The sequence below is a fragment of the Alnus glutinosa genome, chromosome 8 (assembly GCF_958979055.1).
Source record: "Alnus glutinosa chromosome 8, dhAlnGlut1.1, whole genome shotgun sequence".
In the NCBI taxonomy this organism is placed as follows: Eukaryota; Viridiplantae; Streptophyta; class Magnoliopsida; order Fagales; family Betulaceae; genus Alnus; species Alnus glutinosa.
In genome coordinates this window covers 27,380,119-27,406,868 of record NC_084893.1, presented here as the reverse complement: position 1 = coordinate 27,406,868, position 26,750 = coordinate 27,380,119, and the positions used below count along the sequence as shown (strand labels likewise).

Below are 26,750 nucleotides of genomic sequence, written 5' to 3'. Positions count from 1 at the left end.
GGCATCCCCATCTGATCTGATCGGCCAAAGATTACCCCACTTGGACACTATCTGATCGAGGCATCCACTGAAAAGTGTCTCATGCTTTTGTTTGTTGGCTTTTTTTTTTTTTTTTTTTTTTAATTATTATTATTATGGTTTGATCCGATTATTGGCCTCATGTCTCATGAAGCATGCATGATCTATGTATCCCACCCACCCAGAAGGTGGTTTTCTATATATACTTGTTAAATTATATTTGTCCAAAAAATACAAGTTAATAGGAGGAGGTAAATAAATTTAATCATCTAATTAATATTTTAACATTTTTCCTTACGTGTGAGTTTAAACTTCATTTTAATTGATGAAGCCCAACACGTATAACATTTAATTGAAATAGGGTGAATTGTGTAGTCATGATTCGATCTCATATATCCGCCGGCTTTGATACCACATATTAATTCATCATTAATCCTACAAGCTTAAGCTAATAAAAAGAGGTAAGTTTAATCTCTTTTACGTGTGGATTCAAATTTCTTTTTAATAAGTGAGGATTAACACGTGAAATATTTGACTCAAATGAGAGATAAATGAATGATCGATACATGGTTCAAACTCAAGATTTTGACTTTGATACCATGTTAAATTATCACCAATTATCTCAAAAATTTAAACTAATAAAATAAAGTAAATATAATTATTTAACCAATTTTTAACGATTAATGCTAAAATAATTGAAGTTTCCATTACGTAATAAAACAGAAGTTGAGAAGCTTTATAACTTATACCCGTACGTATATATGGCTGCATGTATTTCCAGAATCGATGTTATTGGGTCCAAATTCCAATCAAGGAAAGAACCGTAGAAATTAAAGAGGATTCCTGGCCTGCAATTCAATTGCTACTTCACATTTGCACAGAAAATGATGCGGAGGGGACCCGCCAGACCTTTCCAGTTGAAAGCAATGGGAGAGGTCCGAGAGGATCTGATGCCCCAGGAGGAGGGTTAGGGCTGGAGTGTTTCGGGGGTCCGGGCAGCTTTAGACGGGTCTATCTACCCGGGGCATCCGGAACAAATTCCACGAAATTAGCACGAGGAATTCAAGAAATTTGAGTAGGAGTTTCAGCGAATTCCGATCCTCACGTATAAACCATAATTATTAATTACGACTCTCGACTGCCTAAAATTATTACATTTTTGGAGTCGAGTCAGCAGAGCTAGCTTTTTGTTAGTGCACCGTCCCACCTACGTTAGCTCGTCTCGACCAGGCCAATTCAAACTCTTAATCATTTTTTCCTCACTTTAATTTCCTTAATTTGTGTTAAATATTACTTCCTGTAGGAACGACCTTTTTGTCCCTGTTGAGTTGTTGACCATAAAATAAATACTATATCCCACTTGTTTTAGTAGTTGAATTCTACCGAACGTTATTGGAAAATGTCAATTAAGAAAGCAATAACGATCGAGATAATTAACACGGCCTAAACAAGCACATTATGCTCTAATTTTGGAATATATATGAAAAGTACTACATGTATTTAAACTTTTATAATTGAAGTCTTATTAATTGATGTGGAACTTATTCATTAGTACTCAGTTAACACTTGGATTCAACATTAGAAATGAGAAAGTATGCAAACCCTAATTTTGGCAAAAGGAGAAAGTATAGATCAGTTTTGTGGAAAGAGTGTTAAAGTATTGATTATATGATTAAATTAATTTATCTTATACTATCAGCTTAAACTTTTAGGAAAAGTGGTAATTTAACATGGTATCAGAGCAAAGATTCTGAGTTTGAACTCTGCAGTTTTTTTCATTTACCTCTCATTTCAATTAAATATTTTACGTGTTGGGCGTTATCTATTAAAAGAGAGTTTGAGCCCATATGTAAGGGAAAATGTTAAAATCTTGATTAAATAATTAAATTTACTTTTCTTATTAACTTAAGCTTTTAAGAAAAATGGTAATTTAATAGAGAGTTAGTAGCATATATCGTCTTTAATTTTAACGCTTCGAGTGGCCTTTAATTCTAAGGCCCGTTTCGATATGCAATTTCAAATTCAATTTTTAAAAATGCAGGTAAAATTGTAATTTGGCAATTTAAATTACAATTTAATTTAGTCTTTAAAATTCTTCTTTTTACCTGTGTTTGAAAACGCAAAATATTTACGTTTTTAAACCACAAATTTTTTTTAAAAGCGCATTCTTATATAAATTATATCATTTCTGTGATTATTTTTAAAATATCACATTTTATATGCAAAATTACAGGGCAAAGGGACTCTAAATGAGGTACGTAATATGATATGATAGAATTGTAAGGTTTTCACCCTAGCTAACAGCAATTCATTGCTTTCTGATCTGTGCATCATTTTTTTTTGGAGCTACGTACCCATTCTTCTTCGAATTATGATATTCTTAAATTAACCGATACTTATCCGGTCAGGTAACTTTTATTATTGATCGCTCGGTCACAATTATTTGTTCAAATTTAGACAAATAATCTAATAAGATCTACGTCCTTCTTTTTTCTTCACCCTGATAACATCATCATGACACGTAATAGATCGATGCACCTGATATTTATGTGGGGAATTGCCAGTTGTTGTTTGATTGGATGCATGTGCCGGCCGCCAAATGAGTGGTTCTACTTCTCCTGTGCCCCAAGATGTATAACGATCATACGCGAGCCACCACTCTTCGTCATCCACCTTGTCTTTAATTGATTCATTTATCCCGCCCATCTTCTGGTTTTTTGTGCTTCAGAAATTCAACGATATGGACATCAATATCAATTATCAAATGACTTCAAATCTTCAATGATTATCAAGAAAATTTACATGCCGACAACCATGAATTCACACCAAAGAAAGATTTATTCAGTCCAAGAAAAGATCTAGATCGATATCGATCTCGATCTCGATCGATGTTGTCCTGAAATGTGTTGTACGTGTAGGAGCAGAGATACTTCAATTTGTGTTCCCTTTTTAATTAACCTGGTTTTTTTTTTTGGTCAATCGCTTTCATTCACTGGCCGGTGGGACAGGAGAATGCGATAGAGGTGACTCAGATCTTTCGATGGACTCATTCTGGATTTTGAAGGCCCAATTAATGGTTCATACAAACGAATCAAAGATTAATATCAATTCTGGATATTTTATGGGTACGGTCCACCCGTTTGTTTTGATCGACCTTTTTGACAATAGGCTTGCACTATGTAATCCGTTAACTCATATGGACTATGGAGTACTAGCTCGGTGTCTCATAGGTTCATAGCATTTCCATCCCACTAGTTCAATGTTTTTTTTTTTTTGTTTTTTTTTATTTTTTTTTATTTTTTTTATATATATATATTTATATATATATATATATATATATATATATATATATATATATATATATATATATATATATATATATATATATATATATATATATATATATATATATATATATATATATATATATATATATATATATATATATATATATATATATGGTATTTTGGTTAGTTGAAATGTTATGATAGGAGTTACATTTGACTTAACAATTTAATTAGAGAAATATTTGATAAGCACGATTCATTCATCAAATGTGTAAACACAGTATTTTTTAATCTTTAACATTTTCTCTCCTTTAATAAAGAACAAAAAATTCTTGAAAAATATTATTTAATTGGAATGGTGAAAGTGAACAACTAAAATAGATAATCGGACGTAGGTCCTTTGAAAAAGAGGGTAATAAAATAAAATAAAAATGATTATTTTTTTTTAAAAAATTAAAATAAAGAGCAAATTGGATGAGGGTATGTAATGCTTTTACTCCACTCTTCCGACAATAACCACCCCCTGGCTGGCCATAAGAGGTGGCTTGAGCCACCCTTGGCCAAAACGGGGTAGCCGGCCACTTTCATTTTTTTTGCTAAAAAATAAAATTTTAGGAATTTTTTTTTTTAATTTATTATTTTTCTAATTCTATGTGGCATATATTGAAAGCATAAGTATCATTTGTGGTATGTGGTTACGTAGCAATTAGGACAGGTATCGGCATTTTAAGGTGGGTGACGTGGAAGTCCGTTAAAAAAATAGATAGAGGACTGACGGATGTATACCAACTTGGAATATCCATTAAAAACAGGTACCACCTCTGACGCTTTTTGAAACCGATGCGATGATTTGATTTCGGGCCTTACCACATGTACCTCTGAGCCATTTAACCCTTAATTTTGTCTTCTAAGCTGGATTGATGACAATTAGAACGATGTCATATCACTGCTTTTTGATGACCATGAATATAGCGCTTGACATATATACAAATGTTAAAAGCATTAATGATTAAGGAGAAATGTTAGCCATTATAATTATATAAACATTTATTCAATAAAGTTGACGTTTTTCACTTCACTCTAATGTTTAAATTTTAGAAATAAGTGATAATTTAGCAATAAACTCCAATATTTGAAGGTATTTTATTTCTTTCTTTCTTTTTTCTTTCTCTTTCGGAAGAAAATGCGAAACAACTGCTTTGCACACAACAGATGGACATCGATCTTTATACCTTAACATGAATTTAGATCAGTAGACGTACATTAATTCACTGAAGAAAAGACATTGGATATATATATATATATATATTGTACACGTACGTACGTACACAATCTTTTTATGCTCTTTTCTAAAATTTTGAGGACTCGATCAGCCCTCTTCCACTCAGGAGATTAATGCATGGGTACATAATTAAACAGCAGCTAGGCTGCTCACATTCATGGGAAAAGTGTACGTTGAAGAACCATGAAACATACTATCTGCAATGAGGCGAGCAGAAGCTTCTGTAGGATGGTGTGCGTCCCAAAAGACATGGTCGCTTCTGCTGGGGCAATAGGGTTCAAGTGGCAGGCAAAAAATCTGAGCGTGGAGATGCCCAAGCCCGCAACAAGCACTTCTGACCTCTACAAATCCTGAAATTAATGACAAAAACAATAATAATAATAATAAAAAAAAAAAAAAAAACATTTAGTTTCTATATTTCTGCATTTAAAAACAAATTAAATATTTGAGAAGGAGCTAGATTAATTAGTACCATAAGAAGCTGGGTTGTCAATTAAGTTCTTAAGGATACTGTAAGTATCGAAGTAGGAGTATTTGATGTCCTTCAGTTCTGATGCCAGTTTCTGCAACATTGATTTAAGGGCTTCGTTGTAGTTAGAACACCAGTCATTTATTTCTGTGCTGCATTCTTCTCCTTCAATGTCTTTCCTTACTGACGGGGTGCATCCGATGACTGAGAGGCCAACCAACACAAATTTACGTGCGCCATAACTGTATAGACGCTGCCAAAACATATATCATTTGAAAAAAGTGAGCATGAGCAAATAACCATATCTAATATAATTGACTGCTTAATTTATATGGCCGGTGATCCATTACCCAAAAAAAAAAAATAATAATTTCACTTTAATAACCCACTTAAATTTCATAATTTCTCAATTTAGTGCATCATTCTTTTAATTTCACCAATTTGTTAGGATTTTTTGTTAAGTTCTAATGGAAGGGTGTCAAAATTTTCAAAATGCCCTTTTTTTTTAAAAAAAAAATTGCAAAAATTGTAAAAATTCAAGCGTTGGTCAGGATTTAATGGAATTTGCCAAAATACCATGCATGAATCTTTGAATTGTTTTTTTTTTTTTTTTTTATAGAAAAAAATAGGTATTTTGAGAATTTTGACAAGATTTCAAGGAAAATGATAATTAACTGAGATGTGACATTGCAAAAAAATTGAAAGTTGGATGCACTAATTAAATTGAGAGTTTTTTAAGTTCGGGAGTAATTGCAAAAGCGACGATAATTCACAGAGTTAAGTCAAGTTTTTTCCAAAAAAAAAAAAAAAAAAATCTTCTTATAATTTATACCGTAGCAACTAGGAATATATATATACCATGGTGTTTAATAGGTTCTTACAATAAATTTGTTACCTTTAATTGTTGATTTAATTTGAGAGCCATTGAAGCAGCATAGTCTTGTGGGGTGATGTTCTTGCGGAGATCGGAGGATTTAGAGTAGTCCGTGATGTCATTGCTTCCGATCACAATGGGAAAGAGAGATTTTGATAAAAGCTGTTGCGCACCGGAGGATCCTAGCCGTTGCTTCAGGTCGTCACACACTTGAGAAAAGTCGTCTACTTGTTTTGTCAAAGGTAATGCCTGATACTAAAATATTTCATATAAAATACGGAATAGACAACGTCAAGTGGCGGGGATAGCTCAGTTGGGAGAGCGTCAGACTGAAGATCTGAAGGTCGCGTGTTCGATCCACGCTCACCGCATAGCTTTCGTAAATTTCGTTTTTGGCGATACTTTCAACGTTTTCAATGGGCTTTGAAAGCCCTTCAAGTCACTCCAATATAATATTGCTAGTTGCTACACCCATAGAGCCTAGTTTCTAAAAAAGTTGAATTGATTTATGCCACGTCTTTTTTTCTCTTTTTCATGCTTTGGGTAGTAAAACGAGAAAGGGAAATTTTTTTTTTTTTTTTTAAAAAAAAAAATAAAAAAAATTGAGGAAATAATTCAAAATTTCGCACTTGGGTCTACTAAAAATACCAAAATTTATGAGATTTGGTTGTAAGAATTATCAAAAATAATTTTTTTAGTTACTTTCCTTTAATTTTTTTAAAGAATAACCAAATAATTAAAAAAAAGTATATAACTTTATATTTTCGTTCTCTTCTTTTACCTTATTTGTGTTTACGAATATAAATCAAAGGGTGTTTAGACAAAAGAAAAGATAATTAACTTAAGGAGAAACTTTACATAATCCTTTAAATTATTATTCAATTTACAATTCCCCCCCCCCACCATCTTTAAAAGTTGTAATTATCCTCAAAGCTACCTACCCCTTTCACTTAGCCCCTTCATTAAATTTGATAAAAAAAAAGTCATGTGCGTTATCGTGACTCAAAATGCTAATACTATCTTTCATCATAAAAAAAGAAAAAAAGAAAAAAAGCAATGGGCGGGTCTTTATGACCAGGTTGTGAGTCTCGATGGTCAAAGACTCATGGCTAGGTCATGGGTATTTGACCATGGAGACCCAAGGTATGGCCGTGCATCTACGCAACCAAAGACTCGATGTGGGTTTCTATGGCCAGGGAAGGCTTTTATTTTTATTTTTTAATCTAAGGGTATAATTATGTTTTCACACAAATGATAGGAGGTATAATATATAGTTTACGTCATCTGTATTGCACAAGACCCTTTTTTTTTTTTTTTTTTTATCAAATTTAACACAAAATCCTAACATGCAGATGGGGCTAAGTGAAAAGGTTAGGTAGTTTGTGGGGTCAATTGTAAATTTTTAAAGTTATGTAGGACATTAATTACAAGTTGAGTGGTAATTGAAAGGGATCCTTACAGTAAAAAGTGAAAAATAAAATTTAGTCTAATCTTATCTAAAACCCTAAAAACTGTTAAAGTGTTGATTAAATGATTAAATATACCTATTTTTATTAGCTTAAGCTTTTGGAATAATTGGTAATTTAACATCGTATCAAAGTCAAAGGTCTTGAGTTCGAACATTAATTCCGTCATTTACCTATATTTCAATTAAATATTTTACGTGTTGTTCTCACACGCGAGGGGAAGTGTTAATTAAATTATTAAATTTAATTTAATTAAATAATCAGTTTTTGGAAAATATGATTATTTAACAAAAACATCTACATCTTTCTTTGGTTTAGAGGTTAGTATTGTATTTTGCAATCATGAAGATCAAAATTTTATAATTAGTTTGGTTTTTCTTACGTAAAGTTTATCATTGCCATCAAATATTCCGGCACCTCCAGAGGCGAAATTAACACCGGTTAGAAATGCGTGATGGTCCTTGTTGGATTCAAGGGAGAGATACGGCGGTGGTGTTGGTAAACCCACTTTCTCAGCTGCCCAATAATCCATTGAATTCTATAGTCAATTAGTACCGAAAAAGAAAAATATAATACTATATCAAATATATTTTTATGTGCATGCACCTATATTTTTAGTGAAGAAAAATATATATCTCATAATGTAAGCAAACCCCTTTGTTGTAAGTAACAAAAAAATTGTTGGAGCAAGCGGATCATATTTACTTAAGCATAGAAAGTAATACTAAAATATCAGTATAATGGTCAGTTGGTGATATTTTGGGACTTTACAAAACACATCCGTACGTAACCCTGGCCTAAATCATATACTGAAATATAACCGCATTCCTGTGGACGTAGGCACATTGCTGAACCACGTAAATCTGTATCTTAATTTTTTCTTGCTCTCTCTATTTTTGGTTCAATATTTTTATTTATTATTATTGTGCACGATATCAACAAAGTTAGTCTGATATTCTCATGATATATGTATATATATATATGGCCATTAGCATACAAACAAGGATTGAATTTGAAAGTGACATAATTGACAAATGAAAAATGTGAGTTATCAATAAGGGTTCAATTTTTTCATAGGAGCTTAATTGCATCATAAAAACATTAGGAGAATTTTGAATAACTTACCAAGAAAATCTGCCCCATTTTTGCCATTACTAAACCTCCCGGTCGGAATTTGGTGAGGAAAATCGATGCCGTAGGGAAAATGATCTGCCTTGCTAAATGAGAGCTTTAGGTGATTGTTGTTGCCAACATCCACCAGGGAGTCTCCAAATATATACATTGCAGGAACCATTTGATCAGCTTCTGAAAAAGTGAACCCAAAGATGGAGAGGGAGACTAAGAGAGTCACTAGCAAAAAGTACTCGTTGGAAGCCATAATCCTAAGAATATTGTCCCCCGGCTCGATCGATCTCTCTTCACCAAATTCCTTAATTATGGGGTATTCGTACGTAGTGAAGGCTTGAATTGGATTTATAGGAAATTGAAAACCACATATATGAATATCTTGATCCTTCTAATTATTTTCTTTATTTCACACCTCAGGCTTATTGATTCTTGAAGAGCAAAAAATAAATAAATTATTATTTTACGTTAACCATGACATAATCAAAAGTGAAAAGAAGCTTTTGCCAAAGAGATAAGCTAGCTAGCGCTTGAGGGAACTTTTAGGTGAAGTTTTGGTGTAACATGTTGAGATATTAACTTTTCAGACAGAAATTTCTTACGACTCATGTGTAAGAGTGACACGTGTCCTTTAAACATGTGAGAATTACGTGCTATTAAAAAAATATGTGAGAAGCACGTGCTATTAAAAAAATATGTGAGAAGCATGTGCTATTAAAAAAACATGTGATTCTCACATGTTTAAAGGACACATATACTCTTATATATGGGTTGTAGGAAATTTTCTACAAACCGGTTTGTAAGAAATTTATGTCATTGACTTAATCCAAAAGTAAATTAAAATTGAGAAAAGTACGCATATTCTCCATAAACTACCACTCAATTGTCAATATGCCTCTCAAACTATCAATTGTGTCAACGTACTCTCCTAAACTACTAAATAATGTCAATGTGCCTCCACAATAACAAAAATACCCTTCATAAAATTATAAAAATTCTTCAAAACAAAACAAAAAAAAACAATTTTTTTTATAAAAAAAATTAAAATTAAAATTAAAAAAGAAAAAAGAAAAATTATTTTTTAGATTTTGTTTTATATAATTTAAGTTTGGACCACCCCTTGAATTTTCATTATTTTCGTTTTTTTTTTCAATCTTTCAAAAAAAAAAAAAAAATTATAAGGATGTATTTGTCTTATTGAAACTATGGTTATTTTTGTCTTTTTGTTGGCTTTAAGAGGGACGTTGACATTTTTTGGTAGTTTAGGGGGGAATTGACATAATTGGTAGTTTGAGGGGCACATTAACATACAATAGAGTAGTAGTTTGAGGGATGTGCATGTGTATAATTTTCCCATTAAAATTTATAAGAATTTACTAACCCATCATGCATTTAACATTCATCTCTATTGAACTGTCTCACCATGCAGCCATAACCCTTTGAAAACAATTTCAAACTTCTATATGATCATTGTTTAAAGGTCTAAATGAGACTGATGAATATCATTAAACTACCACTTGTCTTAAAAGCTTAAGTTGATATAAACAGGTAAATTTAATCATTTAATTAATACTTTAACACTCTCCCTAGCGTGTGAGCTCAAACACCCCTTTTAATTGGTGAGGCCTAACACATGAAATATTTAATTGAAATATGAAGTAAATGGATGAGATATGGTTCAAACTCAGGACCTCTACTCTGATACCATATGAAAACCTAGTATAGCTAGTGATAGATGAATGGAGAAGAATACACTTTTATTTTTAGGACAAGTAGTGATTTAACATGGTATCAGAGTCAAAGTGATGCGTGATTTCTGATTGGATGCATGAAAAATAGGGATGAATGTAGAAATGAAATGGAAAGATGATAGTGAACTCCAATTAATGGCTGGAATCAAACCACAAGACAAAAGTCTATATCAATTCTTTTCTTTTCTTTCATTAATGACCCAATGGTCTTTAAATAGAAATACAATAAGATAAAGCCGAAAGTGATAATACCTAAATTCTAATATTCAAATTCAAATAAACTCTAATCCTAATGTCCATTCCAACTCCACCTCTAAACCAGCTACGTCTACTACTCCTAACAGGTCTCTCACCCCTCTAATCATTATTGAAATATAAACATAGCCTAGAAAGATAAAGATAAATATAATCTACCAAACCCTAAGGGATCGGTTCCTATCAATCGCCCCTCCTTGAGCACGATCCTTGTCCTCAAGGTCGAGATTTTATATATTTTTTTTTATTTTTTATTTTTAAATTTCGTCGAGCTGCTCGTTTTCAAAATTCTCCCCAATTCGCCCTTGTCCTTCTCCAGGTTCTGCTTCAATAATGAACAGATGTTTCACATCACATCGATGGCCTGGTGTGAATCGTTCATCGCAATTGAAACAAAGACCCTTCTCCCTCCGCTTTTGCATTGCTTCCCATGATAGCTTCTTCGTTGGAGGTAGGGATACATTAGACCTTTGAATTGAAGTGGGTTGCACGCTGTCGTCCCTTGGTGCTTCCTTTGTTTGCTCTAATAAGAATGGTTTGGCCCGCTTCATTTGATCCTCTTGCATCCGAGCAAACTGGATAGTTTCTCGTAGAGTCCGAGGCTTGAACATCTTGACGGGATTAGCTATGTCAGGTTGCAATCCACCCAAAAAAGTGCCCACCAAAGCCTTTTCTGGCCAGTCCACCACGCGGTTTGCAAGACATTCAAACTCCCGCTGATATTCTCGCACCGTTCCTTTCTGTTCAATGTGTGATAGAACTTCATCAAAGTCCTCATAATCTGTAGGTCCAAAGCGTGCTAACAAATCTTGCTCAAAGGTCTCCCAAACGAGAGGTTTGGCGTCTTGAGCATAAATCTTTTTCAGCCATTGCCACCACTGGTTTGCCTCACCTTCAAGATAAAAGGCCGCCAATGTAACTTTCTGCTCCCCGGCGTTTGTTGAAGCTCAAAGTATTGAGCCACACGATCCAGCCAAATAAGGGGTTCTTCCCCAAAAAATCGAGGAAAATCCATCTTCAATGGGCGGACGTAGGACCCATCTCCCTTACGATCCCGATGATGACCATGCCCTGAAGAATGGTGAGTATCCCTGGATTCCTTGCTTGAATTCTGGGAATTTTCCCCATTATTCTTGTTTAGGCCCCCCGAAAAACCAATTGATAACTCCTTAATTGAACTTGCAATACTCTCCAATGCTTTGTCCACATCTGCAAACCTTTTGGTATTTTCTTCTACAAGTTTCTGAACGTCAGTTTCCAGCTTTTCGATTCGGTCCTTTTGAGTCGACATGGCTCTGATACCAATTGATGCGTGATTTCTGATTGGATGCATGAAAAATAAGGATGAATGTAGAAATGAAATGGAAAGATGATAGTGAACTCCAATTAATGGCTGGAATCAAACCACAAGACAAAAGTCTATATCAATTCTTTTCTTTTCTTTCATTAATGACCCAATGGTCTTTAAATAGAAATACAATAAGATAAAGCCGAAAGTGATAATACCTAAATTCTAATATTCAAATTCAAATAAACTCTAATCCTAATGTCCATTCCAACTCCACCTCTAAACCAGCTACGTCTACTACTCCTAACAGGTCTCTCACCCCTCTAATCATTATTGAAATATAAACATAGCCTAGAAAGATAAAGATAAATATAATCAAACAAACCCTAAGGGATCGGTTCCTATCACAAAGGTTCTGAGTTCAAACCTTACTTGTGTCATTTACTTTATTTCAATTATATTCTATGTGTTGGGTCTCACCTATTAAAAAGGTAGTTTGAATCCACACTTGAGGGGGATTATTAAAGTATTGATTACGTGAATAAATTTACCTCTTCTTATTACCTTAAACTTTTAAAACAAGTGGCGATTTAACAAATATCTATTGCTATCCTCAACTCCTTTTGAGTTTTGGCTCTTCCATACAAATTTCTTGCAAGTAAAGTTGTTACTTCATTTCATGGTTGAGACAATTGTGAGGCAATAATTCAACCTATTCAAGAATAAAATAGAAGTATCTATAAAAAAGAAAAAGAAAAATAAGAATAAAATAGAAGCGGGGTCTTTTCCTTTTCATTATTGGGTGGCATAAAATTCTACCCATGAGAAAGAATGCATCTCAAGTCATTGTATCTCAATCGTATTTTAATCTTAATATAATTAAAACTTGAAAAACGATTCATTGGGGGAAAAAGAAAACATGGAAATTGTCAAATGACTCTTTCTTCTTACTTAAAGATATCCTGCATGGCATCAACACATACTTAATCTATTAGTTTATTAGTTTATTTTCAATTTTCTAATTTCCTTTAACTTTTATTTTTACCGGATGCTACATAATGAATAGTAATAGTTTAAGGAATGATGTAATGTACATGATAAGGTAATTTTCGGTGCGTTAATTAACGTAATAATATTAACGCCACGTGAAATAATGCAAATTATGACATTTAATATATGGCGGGGTGTTGCACTTACCCTCCCCCAAGACCACCTCCTGAGATAGAAGGAGATGGTCGCAGGGGTGAGGATGTACCCCGACGGCGCGACCCACCCTCTTCCTCTTTGTGGGTTTGGTTGCAGGGGACTTTCCAACCCTTGCGAGTGTACGACCATTTCTGCAGGGTGGGAGTCTCCCGTGAATCACATCCCTAGGTGTGGAGTTGGGTTGTCGATAACCCTACCACCACTCACGAATTTGTTTCTATCTCCCACAACCCCCTTCATTTTTCTTTTCTTTAATTTTTTTTTCTTATTTTATATTCTTGTTTTTAAGTGATATGTTGATGTGGCGAACATTTAATGGTCATATGTGGCAGCCTGAACATGTGGCATGGAATCCATGAACTTTTTTGACGAAACACATAGACTACAAAGGTAATTAACCCATCAATTTATTCACGTATGTTTTATGGCTATAATTTGATGGAGAATTTGGAAAATTCCTTATGGTGCACTTAATTATAACATGCTATTAATATTCTCTATCATACATACATGATACATACATACCAGAGTCACTTTCTTCATATAAAGAATTCTAATTGTATTGCCGAGCTTAAACGGCTACTAGCTGCCTCATATTCATCGGAAATGTGTACTGTAAAGGACCATAAAAGATGTAATCCACTAGGATGCGATAAGATGCCTCTGTGGGATGGACTCGATCAAAGAAGATGTGGTCACTTCTGTTGGAGCAATAGGCTGCGATCGGCAAGCAAAATATCTCGGCATTAAGGCTCCCCAGCCCACAACATGCAGCTTTAACCTCAACAAATCCTGCAATCAAATATGAAATTAAGGCCTTTAATCATTGTTCTTTATTAAACAAAAATGAAAAGAAACCCAAGTTAGAAAATTAACCAAAGTAAATTATGAAAGGACATAGGCGGTATGAATCTATGGTTGGTAATTTTTTACATGACTCGCAAATCCAACACGAAATTAATGAGTTTAGGGTCAGGAAGTGTACGTGACCCGTTCAATTAAATGGATCGAGTTAGGGTTGACTTATATAGTGTTAAAGTATTGTTTTAAATAATTAAATTTATCTATTCCTATCCGTTTATGCTTTTAGGAGAAGTGATGGTTTAACATGGTATCAAAACCAAAAGTTCTGAGTTCGAATCCTAACTCTAACAATTCACCCCATATTTCGATTAAATATTTCACGTCTTGGAGCGCACCTATTAAAAGAAAGTTTGAGCCTACACGTGAGATGGAGTGTTAAAATATTGATTAAATGATTAAATTTACATATTCCTATCAATTTAAGCTTTTAGGAAAAATTGTGATTTAACATATAGTCTTATACTCAGGCCTTGACAGGAGAACACGAATTGCCACCCCTACCTGGAACTTATGATCTCTACTCTGATATTTATATGTTTAAATCCTCAGTTATTCCAAAAGCTTAAAATGTTAAGAAATTGTGAATTTAATATTCTAACATTATATCTTATATTTAAAAAAAAAAAGGGAGAATATATGTTGTACCATAAGCAGCTGGTTTCTGAATGAGGCTGAGCAATACTGTATAAGTATCAAAGTAGGAGTAGTATATATCTTTGAGATCTGATTTCAATTCCTGCAACATTGATACGAGGCCTTCATTGTGCTTAATAATCCAGTAATTTATTTCTTCATTGCATTCTTCATTTTTGGTCTCCCTCCTTCTTGAAGGGCAGCACCCGAGTGCCCCTATCCCAACAATAACAAATTTACGTGCACCGTGATTGTATAAATGCTGCAAAATTTTTAAATAATTAAATAAATGATTAGCGAAGGCCGCAATTAAAATTAGGGTTAAATACCTTTTTGCTTCTCGTGGTTTAAAAACTTTCTTTTTTCCTCCTAAATTTTCTTTTTTTTTCATAGATAATACATGTGCTATGGAAAAAGACGGAGAGGTACCTCCGTCCAAAACTGACAGATTCTCACGTCAACAACACGTGTCACCATTAAAATTGCGACACATGACTGCCATATTTTTTTTTTTTTTTTTTGAGGCTTTTAAAAAAATAATTAAAAAAAAAAGGTTAGGGCCTTTGGGACACATGGGAGTGGCCAGCCACCTCCATTTGGTTTGGGGGTGCTTGGGGGAGGTTCGGCCACTCTCAAGGGCCAAAACCTAATTTTTTTTTTTAAAAGCCTCAAAATAATATATATATATATATATATATATGGCAGCCACGTGTTACAATTTTAATAGTGTCACATGTCGCTGACGTGGAAATCCGTTAGTTTTGAATGGAAAAATGAACGGAGGTACTATCTTTGTCTTTTTCCATAGAACAGGTATTACGTACTTATGAAAAAAATAAAAAATCAAAGGAAAAAAAATAAAATTTTTAAACCACATAAGGTGTAAGGTATTTAATTATAATATACCAATTACAAGAAGTTGATTCAGCTTACTTATTCAATCAATGAACTGTATTAGAGTCTGTCTTTTGACTCCTTCACAAAATGGGCTAAGCTAGCTTGACCATAGGTTGACTCAGCTGGATGAAAATCACAAGCAGCTAAAATATGGAACTTGAAATACATGCATTTGTATATAATATATGCAATTAAATTATGTTTATATTCACAATCTTTTATCCATTTATTTGTAGCTTATTTTTTTTTAGGACATATTCGTAGCTAATTCTTATAAACCAGTCTAATAAAATAACATGTGTTTCTAAAGCATAAAACATGTTAGACTGGTTTCTAACATGCTAAGGAATTAAGGATCGGAACACATGTCATGATAAAGATTAGAATCAGTAGTTGAATTGGAATTCTATTTCAACTCGTTAGGATTAGATTATTTAAATTATAATTAAATTATTTAGTATTAGGATTATTTAAGGGTTCTTACCGATTTAGGTTTCATTCTATTTTACTCTATTTAAAGGTCGTTTTGTTCTTAATAAGAGAGCAGATAAAATAATTATAAATTGTGGTTTGTAAGAATTAGCTACAACTATAGGTTACTAACCCTTTTCTACAACTATAATTATAATGTGTAGTTGTTGGTCTGAATCAACCTCTGTTCAAATTGAGATCTCTTAAATTTTTTGTTTGAATGTCAAGAAATTTGAACAGGGTGCGCCGAACTCCCTAAAATTCGTGCAAGAAATTCCATGGAACTGATCATGACCAAATAATGTACTTTTTGTTTTAAAAAAAAGAGTTTTTATTTATTTTGGGATATTCAAAATGGCCCTCGAATTCTGACTTCACTTGTAGGAAGATATTACCTTTAATTTTGCTTTCAGTGTGAGAACCATTGAGGCCACATACTGCTGGGGGACAATTTTGTTGCGGAGATCAGACGACCTGAAGTAGCCGAGGATGTCGTTGCCTCCAATCACAACTACAAAGATTGATTTAAGGAAAAGCTTTTCTGCACCAGAGAATCCTAGCTGTTTCTGCACCTCTTCATGCACTGTCGAGAAGTAGTCCACTTGTTGTGTCAAATGTATTGACTGCAACTGTACAAATATATAAATAAATAAAATAAAACAATTTATAAGCTAACCACTTTTTCTTCTTCACTAGTCTTGGGGGGGGCTTTTAACACCTCACTTGGGTCATGCCCATCGGCTTTCGCACATATTTTATATTAGCTGATGTAGTGTGTTTTAAATGATTTTTTATGTTAAAGTTATTATGAAAATGAATGTGAAAAGTTACGTTATTTTTTATTTTTTTATTTTTGGGTTAAGTTAGTTTTTGAGCAAAGTCTTTATTTGAATTGGATTAGTGGAAATTCTTTTAATTTAATTTATTAAATTAAAATGTGTTTAAAATGAATATAATTCTCACATGCATATGATTCTTACATGCATATTGAATACCGGTTAGTTTAATAAACTGAATTGAAAGAATGCCTCTACCCCGGATAAATTCTTCTAATCTAATTTAAAGAAAACAATTTGTCCTTTAGTTTTATGCATATTGAATACCAATTGCAAAAGACAAAATTTGGGCCACATATTGTCCTTTTGCTTTCCAATATATAGTTCAGTGGTCCTTTGAACCTTAACGTTAGTTTCTAGCTTGGGGAATAGAAGGGCCACATTCAACTGGCCCAATTAAGTTAATAACCCAGAAATAAGAGAATATTCATGGGTGTAGCTTTTTGACAAAGGTTCTTATTGTTGTACAAGAAAATGGGATAATAATTATTTTTTTTTAAAAAAAAAAAATTCCTCTCTAAGCTAAGAATGACCATTCAGATTTAAGTCATAGAGACGTATAGATATAAAATTATATAGGTTAGCTTTAATTTAACATATTTAATTAAACTGGTCAGATGTCTTAATCCTAATTCATTAATTTCATATATTTATCGAGTTTGTAATTCATCTAAAAAAACTGTCAATCTTAAATATCATGTGTCGGGTTGTCGCCCTCCTCTAAACCAATAAAAATGGGTTTAAGAAATGAGAGAACCTAAGAGGATCAATAAAAGAAAGAAAAAAAAATCTGAAGAAAATTAAAGAAAAATGGTAGCGAAAGTTTTGCCTTCACTTACAACAAATGGGTCTGTGCCATCCAATACTCGAGCACCTCCGGAGGCGAAGCTAACGCCGGTTAGGAACGACACGTTGTTCCTGTTGGATTCGTTCAACAGAGAGAGATATGGGGGCGAAGTTGGCAAGCCCACTTTCTCTGCTGCGCAATGCTCCATTCATTTCACATTGAAACTCACGTTACGAAAACGATCGAACAAACCAACACGTGAACGTACAGTGTGCATGATATTTAATAAACCAAATTAATTTATGAGTCTTTTTCCCCTCAAAAAAGAAAAAGGATATATAATTTCATTAACTTAATTACCAAGAAAATCTGCAGGATTCATGCCGTTGGTAAACCTTCCGGTTGGTTTTTTGGTCGGAAAGTCGATGCCGTAGTGAGGGAGAGTTGCCCTGGCAAAGGAGAGCTGTAAGTAATTGTTGTTGCCCACATCTACTACGGAGTCTCCAAATACGAACATGGCTGGAACCATTTGAGCCGCCGAGAAATTGAAGCAAATGAAGAGGAAACCCACTAGGAAAACGTTTTCTGCCATCGTACGTGTTTCTCTCTTCAAGCTGGCATGTGAATGTGGGCGCCGTCCAGCGTCCAGGGATAGGATGTTTGGATTTTATAGAGGGGAGAAGTTGATGAGGTGTCCATTTATGTCCATAAGCATTGTTTATAGACCGGTTTAGGATCTCTCTATTTCAATGGAAACACAGAGGATCTAATGGTAATTTTGTTGCCACGTTCGTGTGGTACCATATACGTCACTAGATGTAATAAAATAAAATCTTGACCGTAAAAGAGTAATGCTAGAATTAGAGATCGAGCTCTTAATTATAACACATTCATCTCTTTTGCAAATCTACCATTAAATCTGTAAGATACACATGTGGGTACGTGATTGGGTGCTACAGATTCAATTGTGAATTTGCATATTTCTTGTACGAAGATAGAAACCTTTTCTGTTGTAAAGAAATCACACTATTATCCCACCGCAATCCTACCCCATTGATTCGCCAGTGCCAATTAGCTCTTCATTTTTTTTTATTTTTTTTTTTTAAACAATGGTTAATCTTAGTGTTGATTAGCATTGCCATATTAGCAATGTAGGATAATGGCTGGATAAAAGTATTATGTACTCTTTTTGATGATTTCTCACATCCCTATTAGGCTGATGTTACGATGTCCCTCGGTCATTATTAAAAAAAAATAATAATAATAATATAATTCTGCCTTATATGTATCTTAATTATCTTAAATTTAAGCATTATCCAGAAAGACACCTGTCTTTTTTTCATTTTTATTTTTATTTTTTTGGATTTTATTCTTTTCCATTGTTTGATACGTTACATTTTTTTTTTCTACGCAAGAAAGGGGCGGGGGAACTCAAGGTACATGAGCAAAACATGAATGAGCACTGAGGAGCTGCCCACTTTTCTGCTACATGTGCTTTAGCATTAGCATTTCTTGAAGCAACATCAAAATTAGTTTCCAGATGAATCCAATTTATCCCAAGCTTCCAGATGAGATTTGACAGTCAATTTTATCTGTTTGTTAATGTTACGTTAGACAACTCACTTCAAATCAGAAAAAGTAAGAATTATCTAACAAAATAAGTTGTTGGAATTATATATATGTATATATATATTGGATAAATAGATAGATTAAGAACTTTTTTTTTTTTTTTTTTTTTTTTTAAGTACAACGGTCAAAAGATATAAGCAAGAGAACATAATAGGAGGAGGGGGATTCTGGATTCAGTTCCAATATTAATAATAGGGGGTAAAAAAATTAGACAAGGGGAAAAGGATAAGAATGCAGCCAGAAAATAATTTGGTTGCGGCCCAATTTACCACATGATGGGCACAGAAATTTGTACTTCGGTTGATTTTACGACCTGTCTAGTTAGTAAAAAGTGAAATGATGGAATGGATAACAGAAATATTGGGCGCAATTCTCCAGTCTTAAGTAATGGTAGGCAATTAGAGAACTTGAGTAACCATAAGTGAATCACCTTACAAAATAAGGTTTAGTAAGCCTAGGAAAGTTGTCAGTTGAGCTGCTAAAAGAGCTGCAAGAGCTTCACTATAACTGAGAGAACATAGAGAACTGATAATTGATACACATCTTATAATTGTGCCTTTACAATCTCTACAATAGTAGCTTGAGTAGAAAAAATATCTCTGATAGCAGTATCATAATTTATTTTGAAAAAAGGGAGAGAAGGGGGCTGCCATATTTCACTAGAGCATTCAGGATAAGACCTGCATGATAAGCTTTATTCCTGACAAACCAGAAATAATCACTAGCAACAACAACAAAAATTTTAAACAAATAAACTTCAGCTTGAAGAATACCAAGTAGAGAATGTGGATCGAGGATTATATATCCGACGGCCAAAAAGATTGGCGCCATGCTTAGCAATGAAAGTGCAGTTCTACCTTATCCCATGGAACCTACTTTCTTGAACGCGAGAAGATGTTGATGGTATCCAAGATAAACAACATTGGGCTTCTTGAGTGAAACTTATACGCCATAGTAATCATAATCAGAGACGAAACTAGGGGAGCGGGGGCCACGGTTTCTCTAGAGTGCATGCGCTTCCTCTTTATCATATCAAAAGTCATTCTCCAACCGTTAAAATAACTAAGAATAATCATGGAAAATAGAAAATTTCAGATGTTTACAATTCATCAGGTTAATTCTCTCAATCATTTGGCAATTAGTCTTACTCGTTGTTGGAGAAATTTGTTACCCACATATTTCTCTAAATATCTCCGAGGTTATTATTTATCTATAAAAATATTGTACTCCAATTTAAAAATTGATGTTTATTATTTATCTATAACGTACAAAAAGTCAAAAACTGCGTGAGGAGAGAACAAACGAGTGGCGTCTCAGTCTCTCAGATGATTGACATCTCCTTTGAGCGAAAATGAGTAATGAATGGTTGAGAGGGGACTCATCCACTTCAAGTGTCTTCCATTTCCTCTCATTTTTTTCTGGACAGATGCAAGAAATGTCACAACACCGTTTTTAGGCTGTGGAAAATCTAGATTGCAACTAGAAAATCACGGCCCACATTTTTCGCTAGAAGATTTCGTTAGATTGGGAAGAATTTTCTTCGATTCTCAGTTTATAAAAATGTCAAATGTTTCTCACATGGGTTGTGATACACGCACTACAAGTATACTTGTAGTAATTTTAGCATTACCGCTTTTTTAATTGCAAGGACAAAATTAGAACAGATTTTCTTCTCAAATACGAAAGGATATATGTCATTTTTATAGACTTGAGTTGGAGTAACAGTTTGGAGAAAACTATGTGCGCATTTTTTTTCATAGGAAAGCTCATGAGAAATTGCAGCCGGCCGGCCTGTTGAACTCTCTAAACCCAAAACAGGATATCCAAGAACACCATATATACTTTGTGTGTGCAAAGAGCAGTCTGTGCTTCCTGATACAAATATGAGCCCTATAATTTCCCCTATTATTGCTTCCCTTCTGCTTTTATTCTGCCTTGCTTTGCTGTACACCAATGCTACCATCACTGATAGTGATACTATCCGACCAGGCCAATCACTAAACACCTCGGAGCACATTCTATCCGCCAACGGAAAGTACAAACTCGGTTTCTTTTCAACCGAAAACTCGACAAAGTATTACGTGGCCATATTCTACTCGAATACAACTGAAAATGTAGAATGGGTTGCAAACAGGGAGCACCCATTCCCAAATCCCTCTGCTGTTCTTACCTTCGGCCCGGATGGGAATCTTGTAATATCCAATGGCAGATTGTTGCACGTTCTGACCAACACTTCAGGTGGCAACGATACCTACGCCAGGCTATTAGATACAGGTAATCTTATACCGACAAACAGGGCCTCACATGTTTTGTGGCAAAGCTTTGATTATCCTACTGGTACTCTTTTGCCCGGAATGAAGATTAAAGATGATAAGACAGGATGGTCATTAACATCATGGAAAACTAAGGAAGACCCTGTTCCTGGTCCTTTCTCTCTGCATATGGGTTCTGGGAAAACTCAAATTATCTTAATGGAGGGGTCGGAACCATACTGGACTAGTTCACTCATCACTGGTGTTCTAGCTGGTATACTCGTGGTTGAGAGGGACTACATTAATTACCTGGGGTAGTAAGAACACCAGTGAAACTAGAAGAATAGTGTTGGATATCTCCGGGAACCTTCTGCTGCAGACATGGATGAAAGGTGACCAAGGTTGGTCCTCGCTAAAGTTAACGAATTGTGGGACTTATCCTGTCTGCGGCGTTTCCAGCATATGCGATGTCACTGCCGATGCAGATTCTAGATGCTACTGTTTGCCAGGATTCAAAAGAGGATCCCCGTCCTCTGTATGTAAGAGAACCAATGATTCGCATTGCAGCGATAATATTGATGTTCAGAAAGATTGGTTTCTTCCAATTCCTCACGTTTATTTGCCCAGGAATCCACTGCGGTTGCACGTTGGCAAGGCTTCAGAGTGCGAATCAGCTTGCTTGAACAACTGCTCTTGTTCTGGTTATGCTTATGACCAAGAGCATCGCTGCCTTGTATGGGATGGCCCTCTTGAAAATCTGAAACAGTTCCCAGCAGTTAAGTTATATGAAACAGAGTTCTATCTGAAACTTGCTCCGAACTTTACCGAAGGTTAGATTTATTTTTTTTTTTTTATCTTATTAAGTAACCAAGGTTAGAAAAATAGAAGAACATGTTAGTTGTTGCTGACTATTTTTGCTGTTCTTGTAAATCAATTGGTAATGCAAAGAACTGTTAGAGTATTATTTATTTATCTGATCAGCGGGCCATTCATTCCATTCCATATCAAGCCACTACAGGCTGCACATTTCCTTCTCTAGCAAAGCAAGCTGCCCATACGATTCACTCGCTCTGATACCATGTAAAAGATTAGAGACCAATGAAGAATTAAGCAAAGAAGCTTTTGTTATTCGATGATTAATGATAGAGCTTTTGTTACCCATGTATAGCTCTATCATTAATCATTGAATAACAAAAGAATTCCTCATCGGTCTCTCTTCTTTTACAAGAACAACGCCTATAGGCTATATTATTTATTTATCTGACTTCCTTTTGCAGATACGACTATTCAGAAGAATTTAAAGGTTACAGGAAATAAACAATTATTGAAAATTCTCGTGCCGACCACATCTACTGCGGTGGTTCTTACATTGGGCCTTTTCTTTGTTTACTATATGAGGAGAAAGCTCAGAAGAAAGGGTGAGTAAATAATATGTTAAAAGTATTAATTAAACTTTTTGTTTAAGTTTAAGTTGTGAATATTTAGCAGAGGTCTTGAATTCGAACTAGTCGTTTACAACTTCATTTTAGCAATCTAAGTTTATATCTCTAAATATGTATTGTTCACCATTCAGGGCAGGATTTGTTACTGTTAGATTTGGGCACGACCCAAAAGTCTAATAATTCAGAGCATGAATATGGTAGAAAAAGAGAAGTTCAAATGCCATTATTTAGTTTTGCAAGTGTTTATGTTGCAACTAATAATTTCTCAACTGCAAATAAGCTTGGAGAGGGTGGTTTTGGACCTGTTTACAAGGTATGGTTCAATGTTCCTAAACGCAATGCTTTGGATATAAAATGTAATTAAAAGGTTTACATTTTGCCAGTTTCATCAAACGCAGTTTTGGGCTTTTTTTAGAGCAAAAAAGTTTTTTTACCAAACGGATCTATTTTTGGTTTAAACAACTTTTTAAGTAGTAAAAGCATTTTTTAAGCTATTTAACACAATCTCAATCATGCTCTGTTTTTATCATTGGTAATGGATTTCTAATAAATGTAGCTTATTAATTATTTTATTGTTTTCCATATTTTTCACATCAAAAAAATAATAATTTTAGGGAATATTACTTAGAGGAGACGAAGTAGCTGTAAAAAGGCTTTCAAAAAGATCTGGGCAAGGTTGGGAGGAGCTAAAAAATGAAGCGATGCTCATAGTTAAGCTCCAACACAAGAATCTTGTTAGACTTTTGGGTTGCTGCATTGAACGAGATGAAAAGATACTAATTTATGAGTATATGCCCGATAAAGGCTTGGATTTCTTCCTATTTGGTTTGTAATATCTTGCATTTTGATATATATATATATATATACTATACACACACATGTGTGTGTGTGTTTTTTATTTTTATGTTCCTTTGCATGTGCATGGCTCACTAATTGTCACTTTACTCATATATGTAAAGCAGATCGAGAGAAGCGCAGGATATTAGATTTGGGGACTCGTGTTACAATCATTGGAGGAATTGCTCAAGGACTTCTTTATCTTCATCAATATTCCAAGTTAAGGATTATTCATAGGGACTTGAAGCCTAGCAATATCTTGTTGGACATCTATATGAATTCCAAAATATCAGATTTCGGAATGGCAAGAATATTTAGAGGAAATGATTCACATGCAAATACAAATAGGATTGTTGGCACTTAGTAAGTGATATAATGGGAATTTTTGAATTATAAAAATCAAAATGAAACATGCAATTACTAATATTTTTAATTTGATGATATTGCATAGTGGTTATATGTCCCCTGAATATGCTTTGGAAGGCCTATTTTCAATCAAATCCGATGTGTTTAGCTTTGGCATCTTATTGTTAAAGATTGTGAGTGGCAGGAAGAATTAATACTGGTTTTTATCAAACTGACTCTCTCCATCTTCTTGGATATGTGAGTATCTTATTTGCGTCTTTTGTTGTAAAATTGTAAACACTTATTCACTTTGATTTATAGCTGCAAGTTGTTGAACAATGTGCATTCATCATTATTAAAACAAAATTAGTCCTCTATTCTTGAAATTTTAGAACGCTAAGTAGAGTATAGAACATACTACTGCCTAAAAAGCTTAAGTTAATAGAAAATTATGTATTTAATCATTAACCATCATTCTAACATCCTCTAATTTTCTTCTCCCTTTTTTTTTTTTTTTATTTTTTTTTTTTTTATTTTAAGGCGTGGGAATTATGGACAAGTAATAGGGGATCAGACTTGGTGGATCCACTACTTGATGATATATCCTCTATGCAAATGGTATTGAGATATGTTAACATAGCTCTCCTCTGTGTTCAAGAAAGTGCAGCGGATAGACCTACCATGTCTGATGTTGTCGCCATGCTTAACAATGAAAGTATAATTCTACCTTATCCCAAGGAACCTGCTTTCTTGAACGTCAGAAATATGGCGAAGGCACACTCAATTAACAACAGGCCAAAAATATGTTCCCTGAATAGTGCAACAATTTTAGTTATGGAAGGCCGGTAACATTTGAAAGTCCAGCCATAAGAATTCACATATATTCTTCGAGTAAATTATCAAAAAGCATTCAACCTTTTTTCCTATGGTCTATAACATTATTCAGTTGTGTATTGAATGTTTGGACCTTTAGCCATGTATCATGAAATGTTGTTTGTACATCTTTTACACCATGATAGGCAAGGATGGAACGAGGGGTCCGGAAGGCATGGTTCGCTTGGTTTTGAAATGAATAATATTACTCTTCACACCCATTTACCAATTAGATATGTAATTGGCTCTGGTTGTAATTAATGGTTATGTATTAGATGTATTTCCACTTATGATATGTGTTCTGCTGCACATTGATTATTATATTCCGTTGTTAGATGTAACTCTGATAATCAAGTGTATGTTATGGGGCATGTACCATATGTTGGTTGAGCGACACATAGTCATGTCATTGCGACGACTCGTTTTACGTTTTGTAAAAAAATAAAAAATAAATAAACGGGTCGTCATATTTAATTTTTTATAAGATATCATATAAAATGTATTGAATACATTTTGATTGGGCAAGTAACAATCCAAATGAGGATGAGGATGGGTGTTGGAAGGGCTATTTGGACATATTTTGGCTGCTTTAGTGAGGGGAACTATAAGGTACATGACATGAGCAAAACATGAATGAGCACTGAGGAGCTGCCCACTTTTCTGCTACATGTGCTTTAGCATTAGCATTTCTTGAAGCAACATCAAAATTAGTTTCCAGATGAATACAATTTATCCCAAGCTTCCAGATGAGATTTGACAGTCAATTTTATCTGTTTGTTAATGTTACGTTAGACAACTCACTTCAAATCAGAAAAAGTAAGAATTATCTAACAAAATAAGTTGTTGGAATTATATATATATATATATATATATATATATATATATATATATATATATATTGGATAAATAGATAGATTAAGAACTTTTTTATTATTATTTATGAGTACAACGATCAAAAGATATAAGCTAGGGAACATAAAGGAGGAGGGGGATTCAGTTCCTATATAAGGGGTAAAAATATTAGACAAAGGGAAAAATGATAAGAATGCAGCAAAAAAACAATCTGGTTGCGGCCTAATTTGTCACATGATTGACACAAAAGTTTGCACTTCGGTTGATTTTAGAAACTGTCCGGTTAGTAAATGATGGAATGGATAACAGAAATATCGAGCGCAATTCTCCAGTCTTATAGTAATGGTAGGCAATTGGAAAGCTTGAGTCACCTTGCAAAATAAAGTTGAGTAAGCTCAAAGAAGTTGTCAGTTGAGCTGCTAAAAGAGTTATAAGAGCTTCACTATAACTGAGAGAACATGGAGAACTGATAATAGATACACATCTAATAATTGTGCCTCTAGAATCTCTACAAACAGCAGCTTGAGTAGAAAAAATATCAATAATAGCAGTATCATAATTTATCTTGAAAAAATGGGGAGAAGGGGGCTGCCATATTTCGTGAGAGATAGCCAATGAATTCTTCCAAGCAACATGATGTTCCAAGACAGTCTCATGGATAGTAAAGGATATAACAAGAGCATTCAGGATAAGATCTGCATGATGAGCTTTATTCCTGACAAACCAGAGATAATCACTAGCAACAGCAGTAAAAATTTGAAACAAATGAACTTCAGCTTGAGGAATACCAAGTAGAGAATGTGGATTGAGGATACCAAGTAGAGAATGTGGATTGAGGATTATAAGTAACCAAGCAGTCATATTAGTCAGATGTAGTGCAGTAATATCCAACGGCCAAAAAGATTGGCGCCAAACCACCTATTGCACAAAGATGTGAGAGAGCTTTCAATTGACATATAGGAAGGATGAGGGTAGAGGAAAAGGTGCACAAGCTTCGGATGGTGGAAATGA

The 26,750-nt window shown here is 34.0% G+C and overlaps 2 protein-coding genes, 1 non-coding gene and 1 pseudogene across 3 annotated transcripts; 2 read left to right on the top strand and 2 right to left on the bottom strand.

Moving 5' to 3' along the window:
- Positions 1-4,416: 4,416 nt before the first annotated feature.
- On the bottom strand, positions 4,417-8,861 carry LOC133875498 (GDSL esterase/lipase At5g55050-like). The gene is made up of 5 exons (XM_062313650.1): positions 8,522-8,861; positions 7,779-7,912; positions 5,952-6,185; positions 5,060-5,309; positions 4,417-4,937 (listed from the first exon to the last, which is right to left on the bottom strand). The coding sequence occupies exons 1-5, from the start codon at positions 8,772-8,774 to the stop codon at positions 4,717-4,719; spliced, it is 1,092 nt and encodes a 363-aa protein (XP_062169634.1). The 5' UTR covers positions 8,775-8,861; the 3' UTR covers positions 4,417-4,716.
- Positions 6,229-6,301, top strand: TRNAF-GAA (transfer RNA phenylalanine (anticodon GAA)). The gene has a single exon. It is a non-coding gene; the product is annotated as a tRNA-Phe (tRNA).
- Positions 8,862-13,489: 4,628 nt separating the features above from the next.
- On the bottom strand, positions 13,490-18,158 carry LOC133876374 (GDSL esterase/lipase At5g55050-like). Its single transcript, XM_062314643.1, has 5 exons — positions 17,870-18,158; positions 17,562-17,701; positions 16,282-16,515; positions 14,531-14,780; positions 13,490-13,813 (listed from the first exon to the last, which is right to left on the bottom strand). The coding sequence occupies exons 1-5, from the start codon at positions 18,099-18,101 to the stop codon at positions 13,593-13,595; spliced, it is 1,077 nt and encodes a 358-aa protein (XP_062170627.1). The 5' UTR covers positions 18,102-18,158; the 3' UTR covers positions 13,490-13,592.
- Positions 18,159-21,021: 2,863 nt separating this feature from the next.
- Positions 21,022-24,863, top strand: LOC133875038 (G-type lectin S-receptor-like serine/threonine-protein kinase B120; annotated as a pseudogene).
- The last annotated feature ends 1,887 nt before the right edge of the window (positions 24,864-26,750 follow it).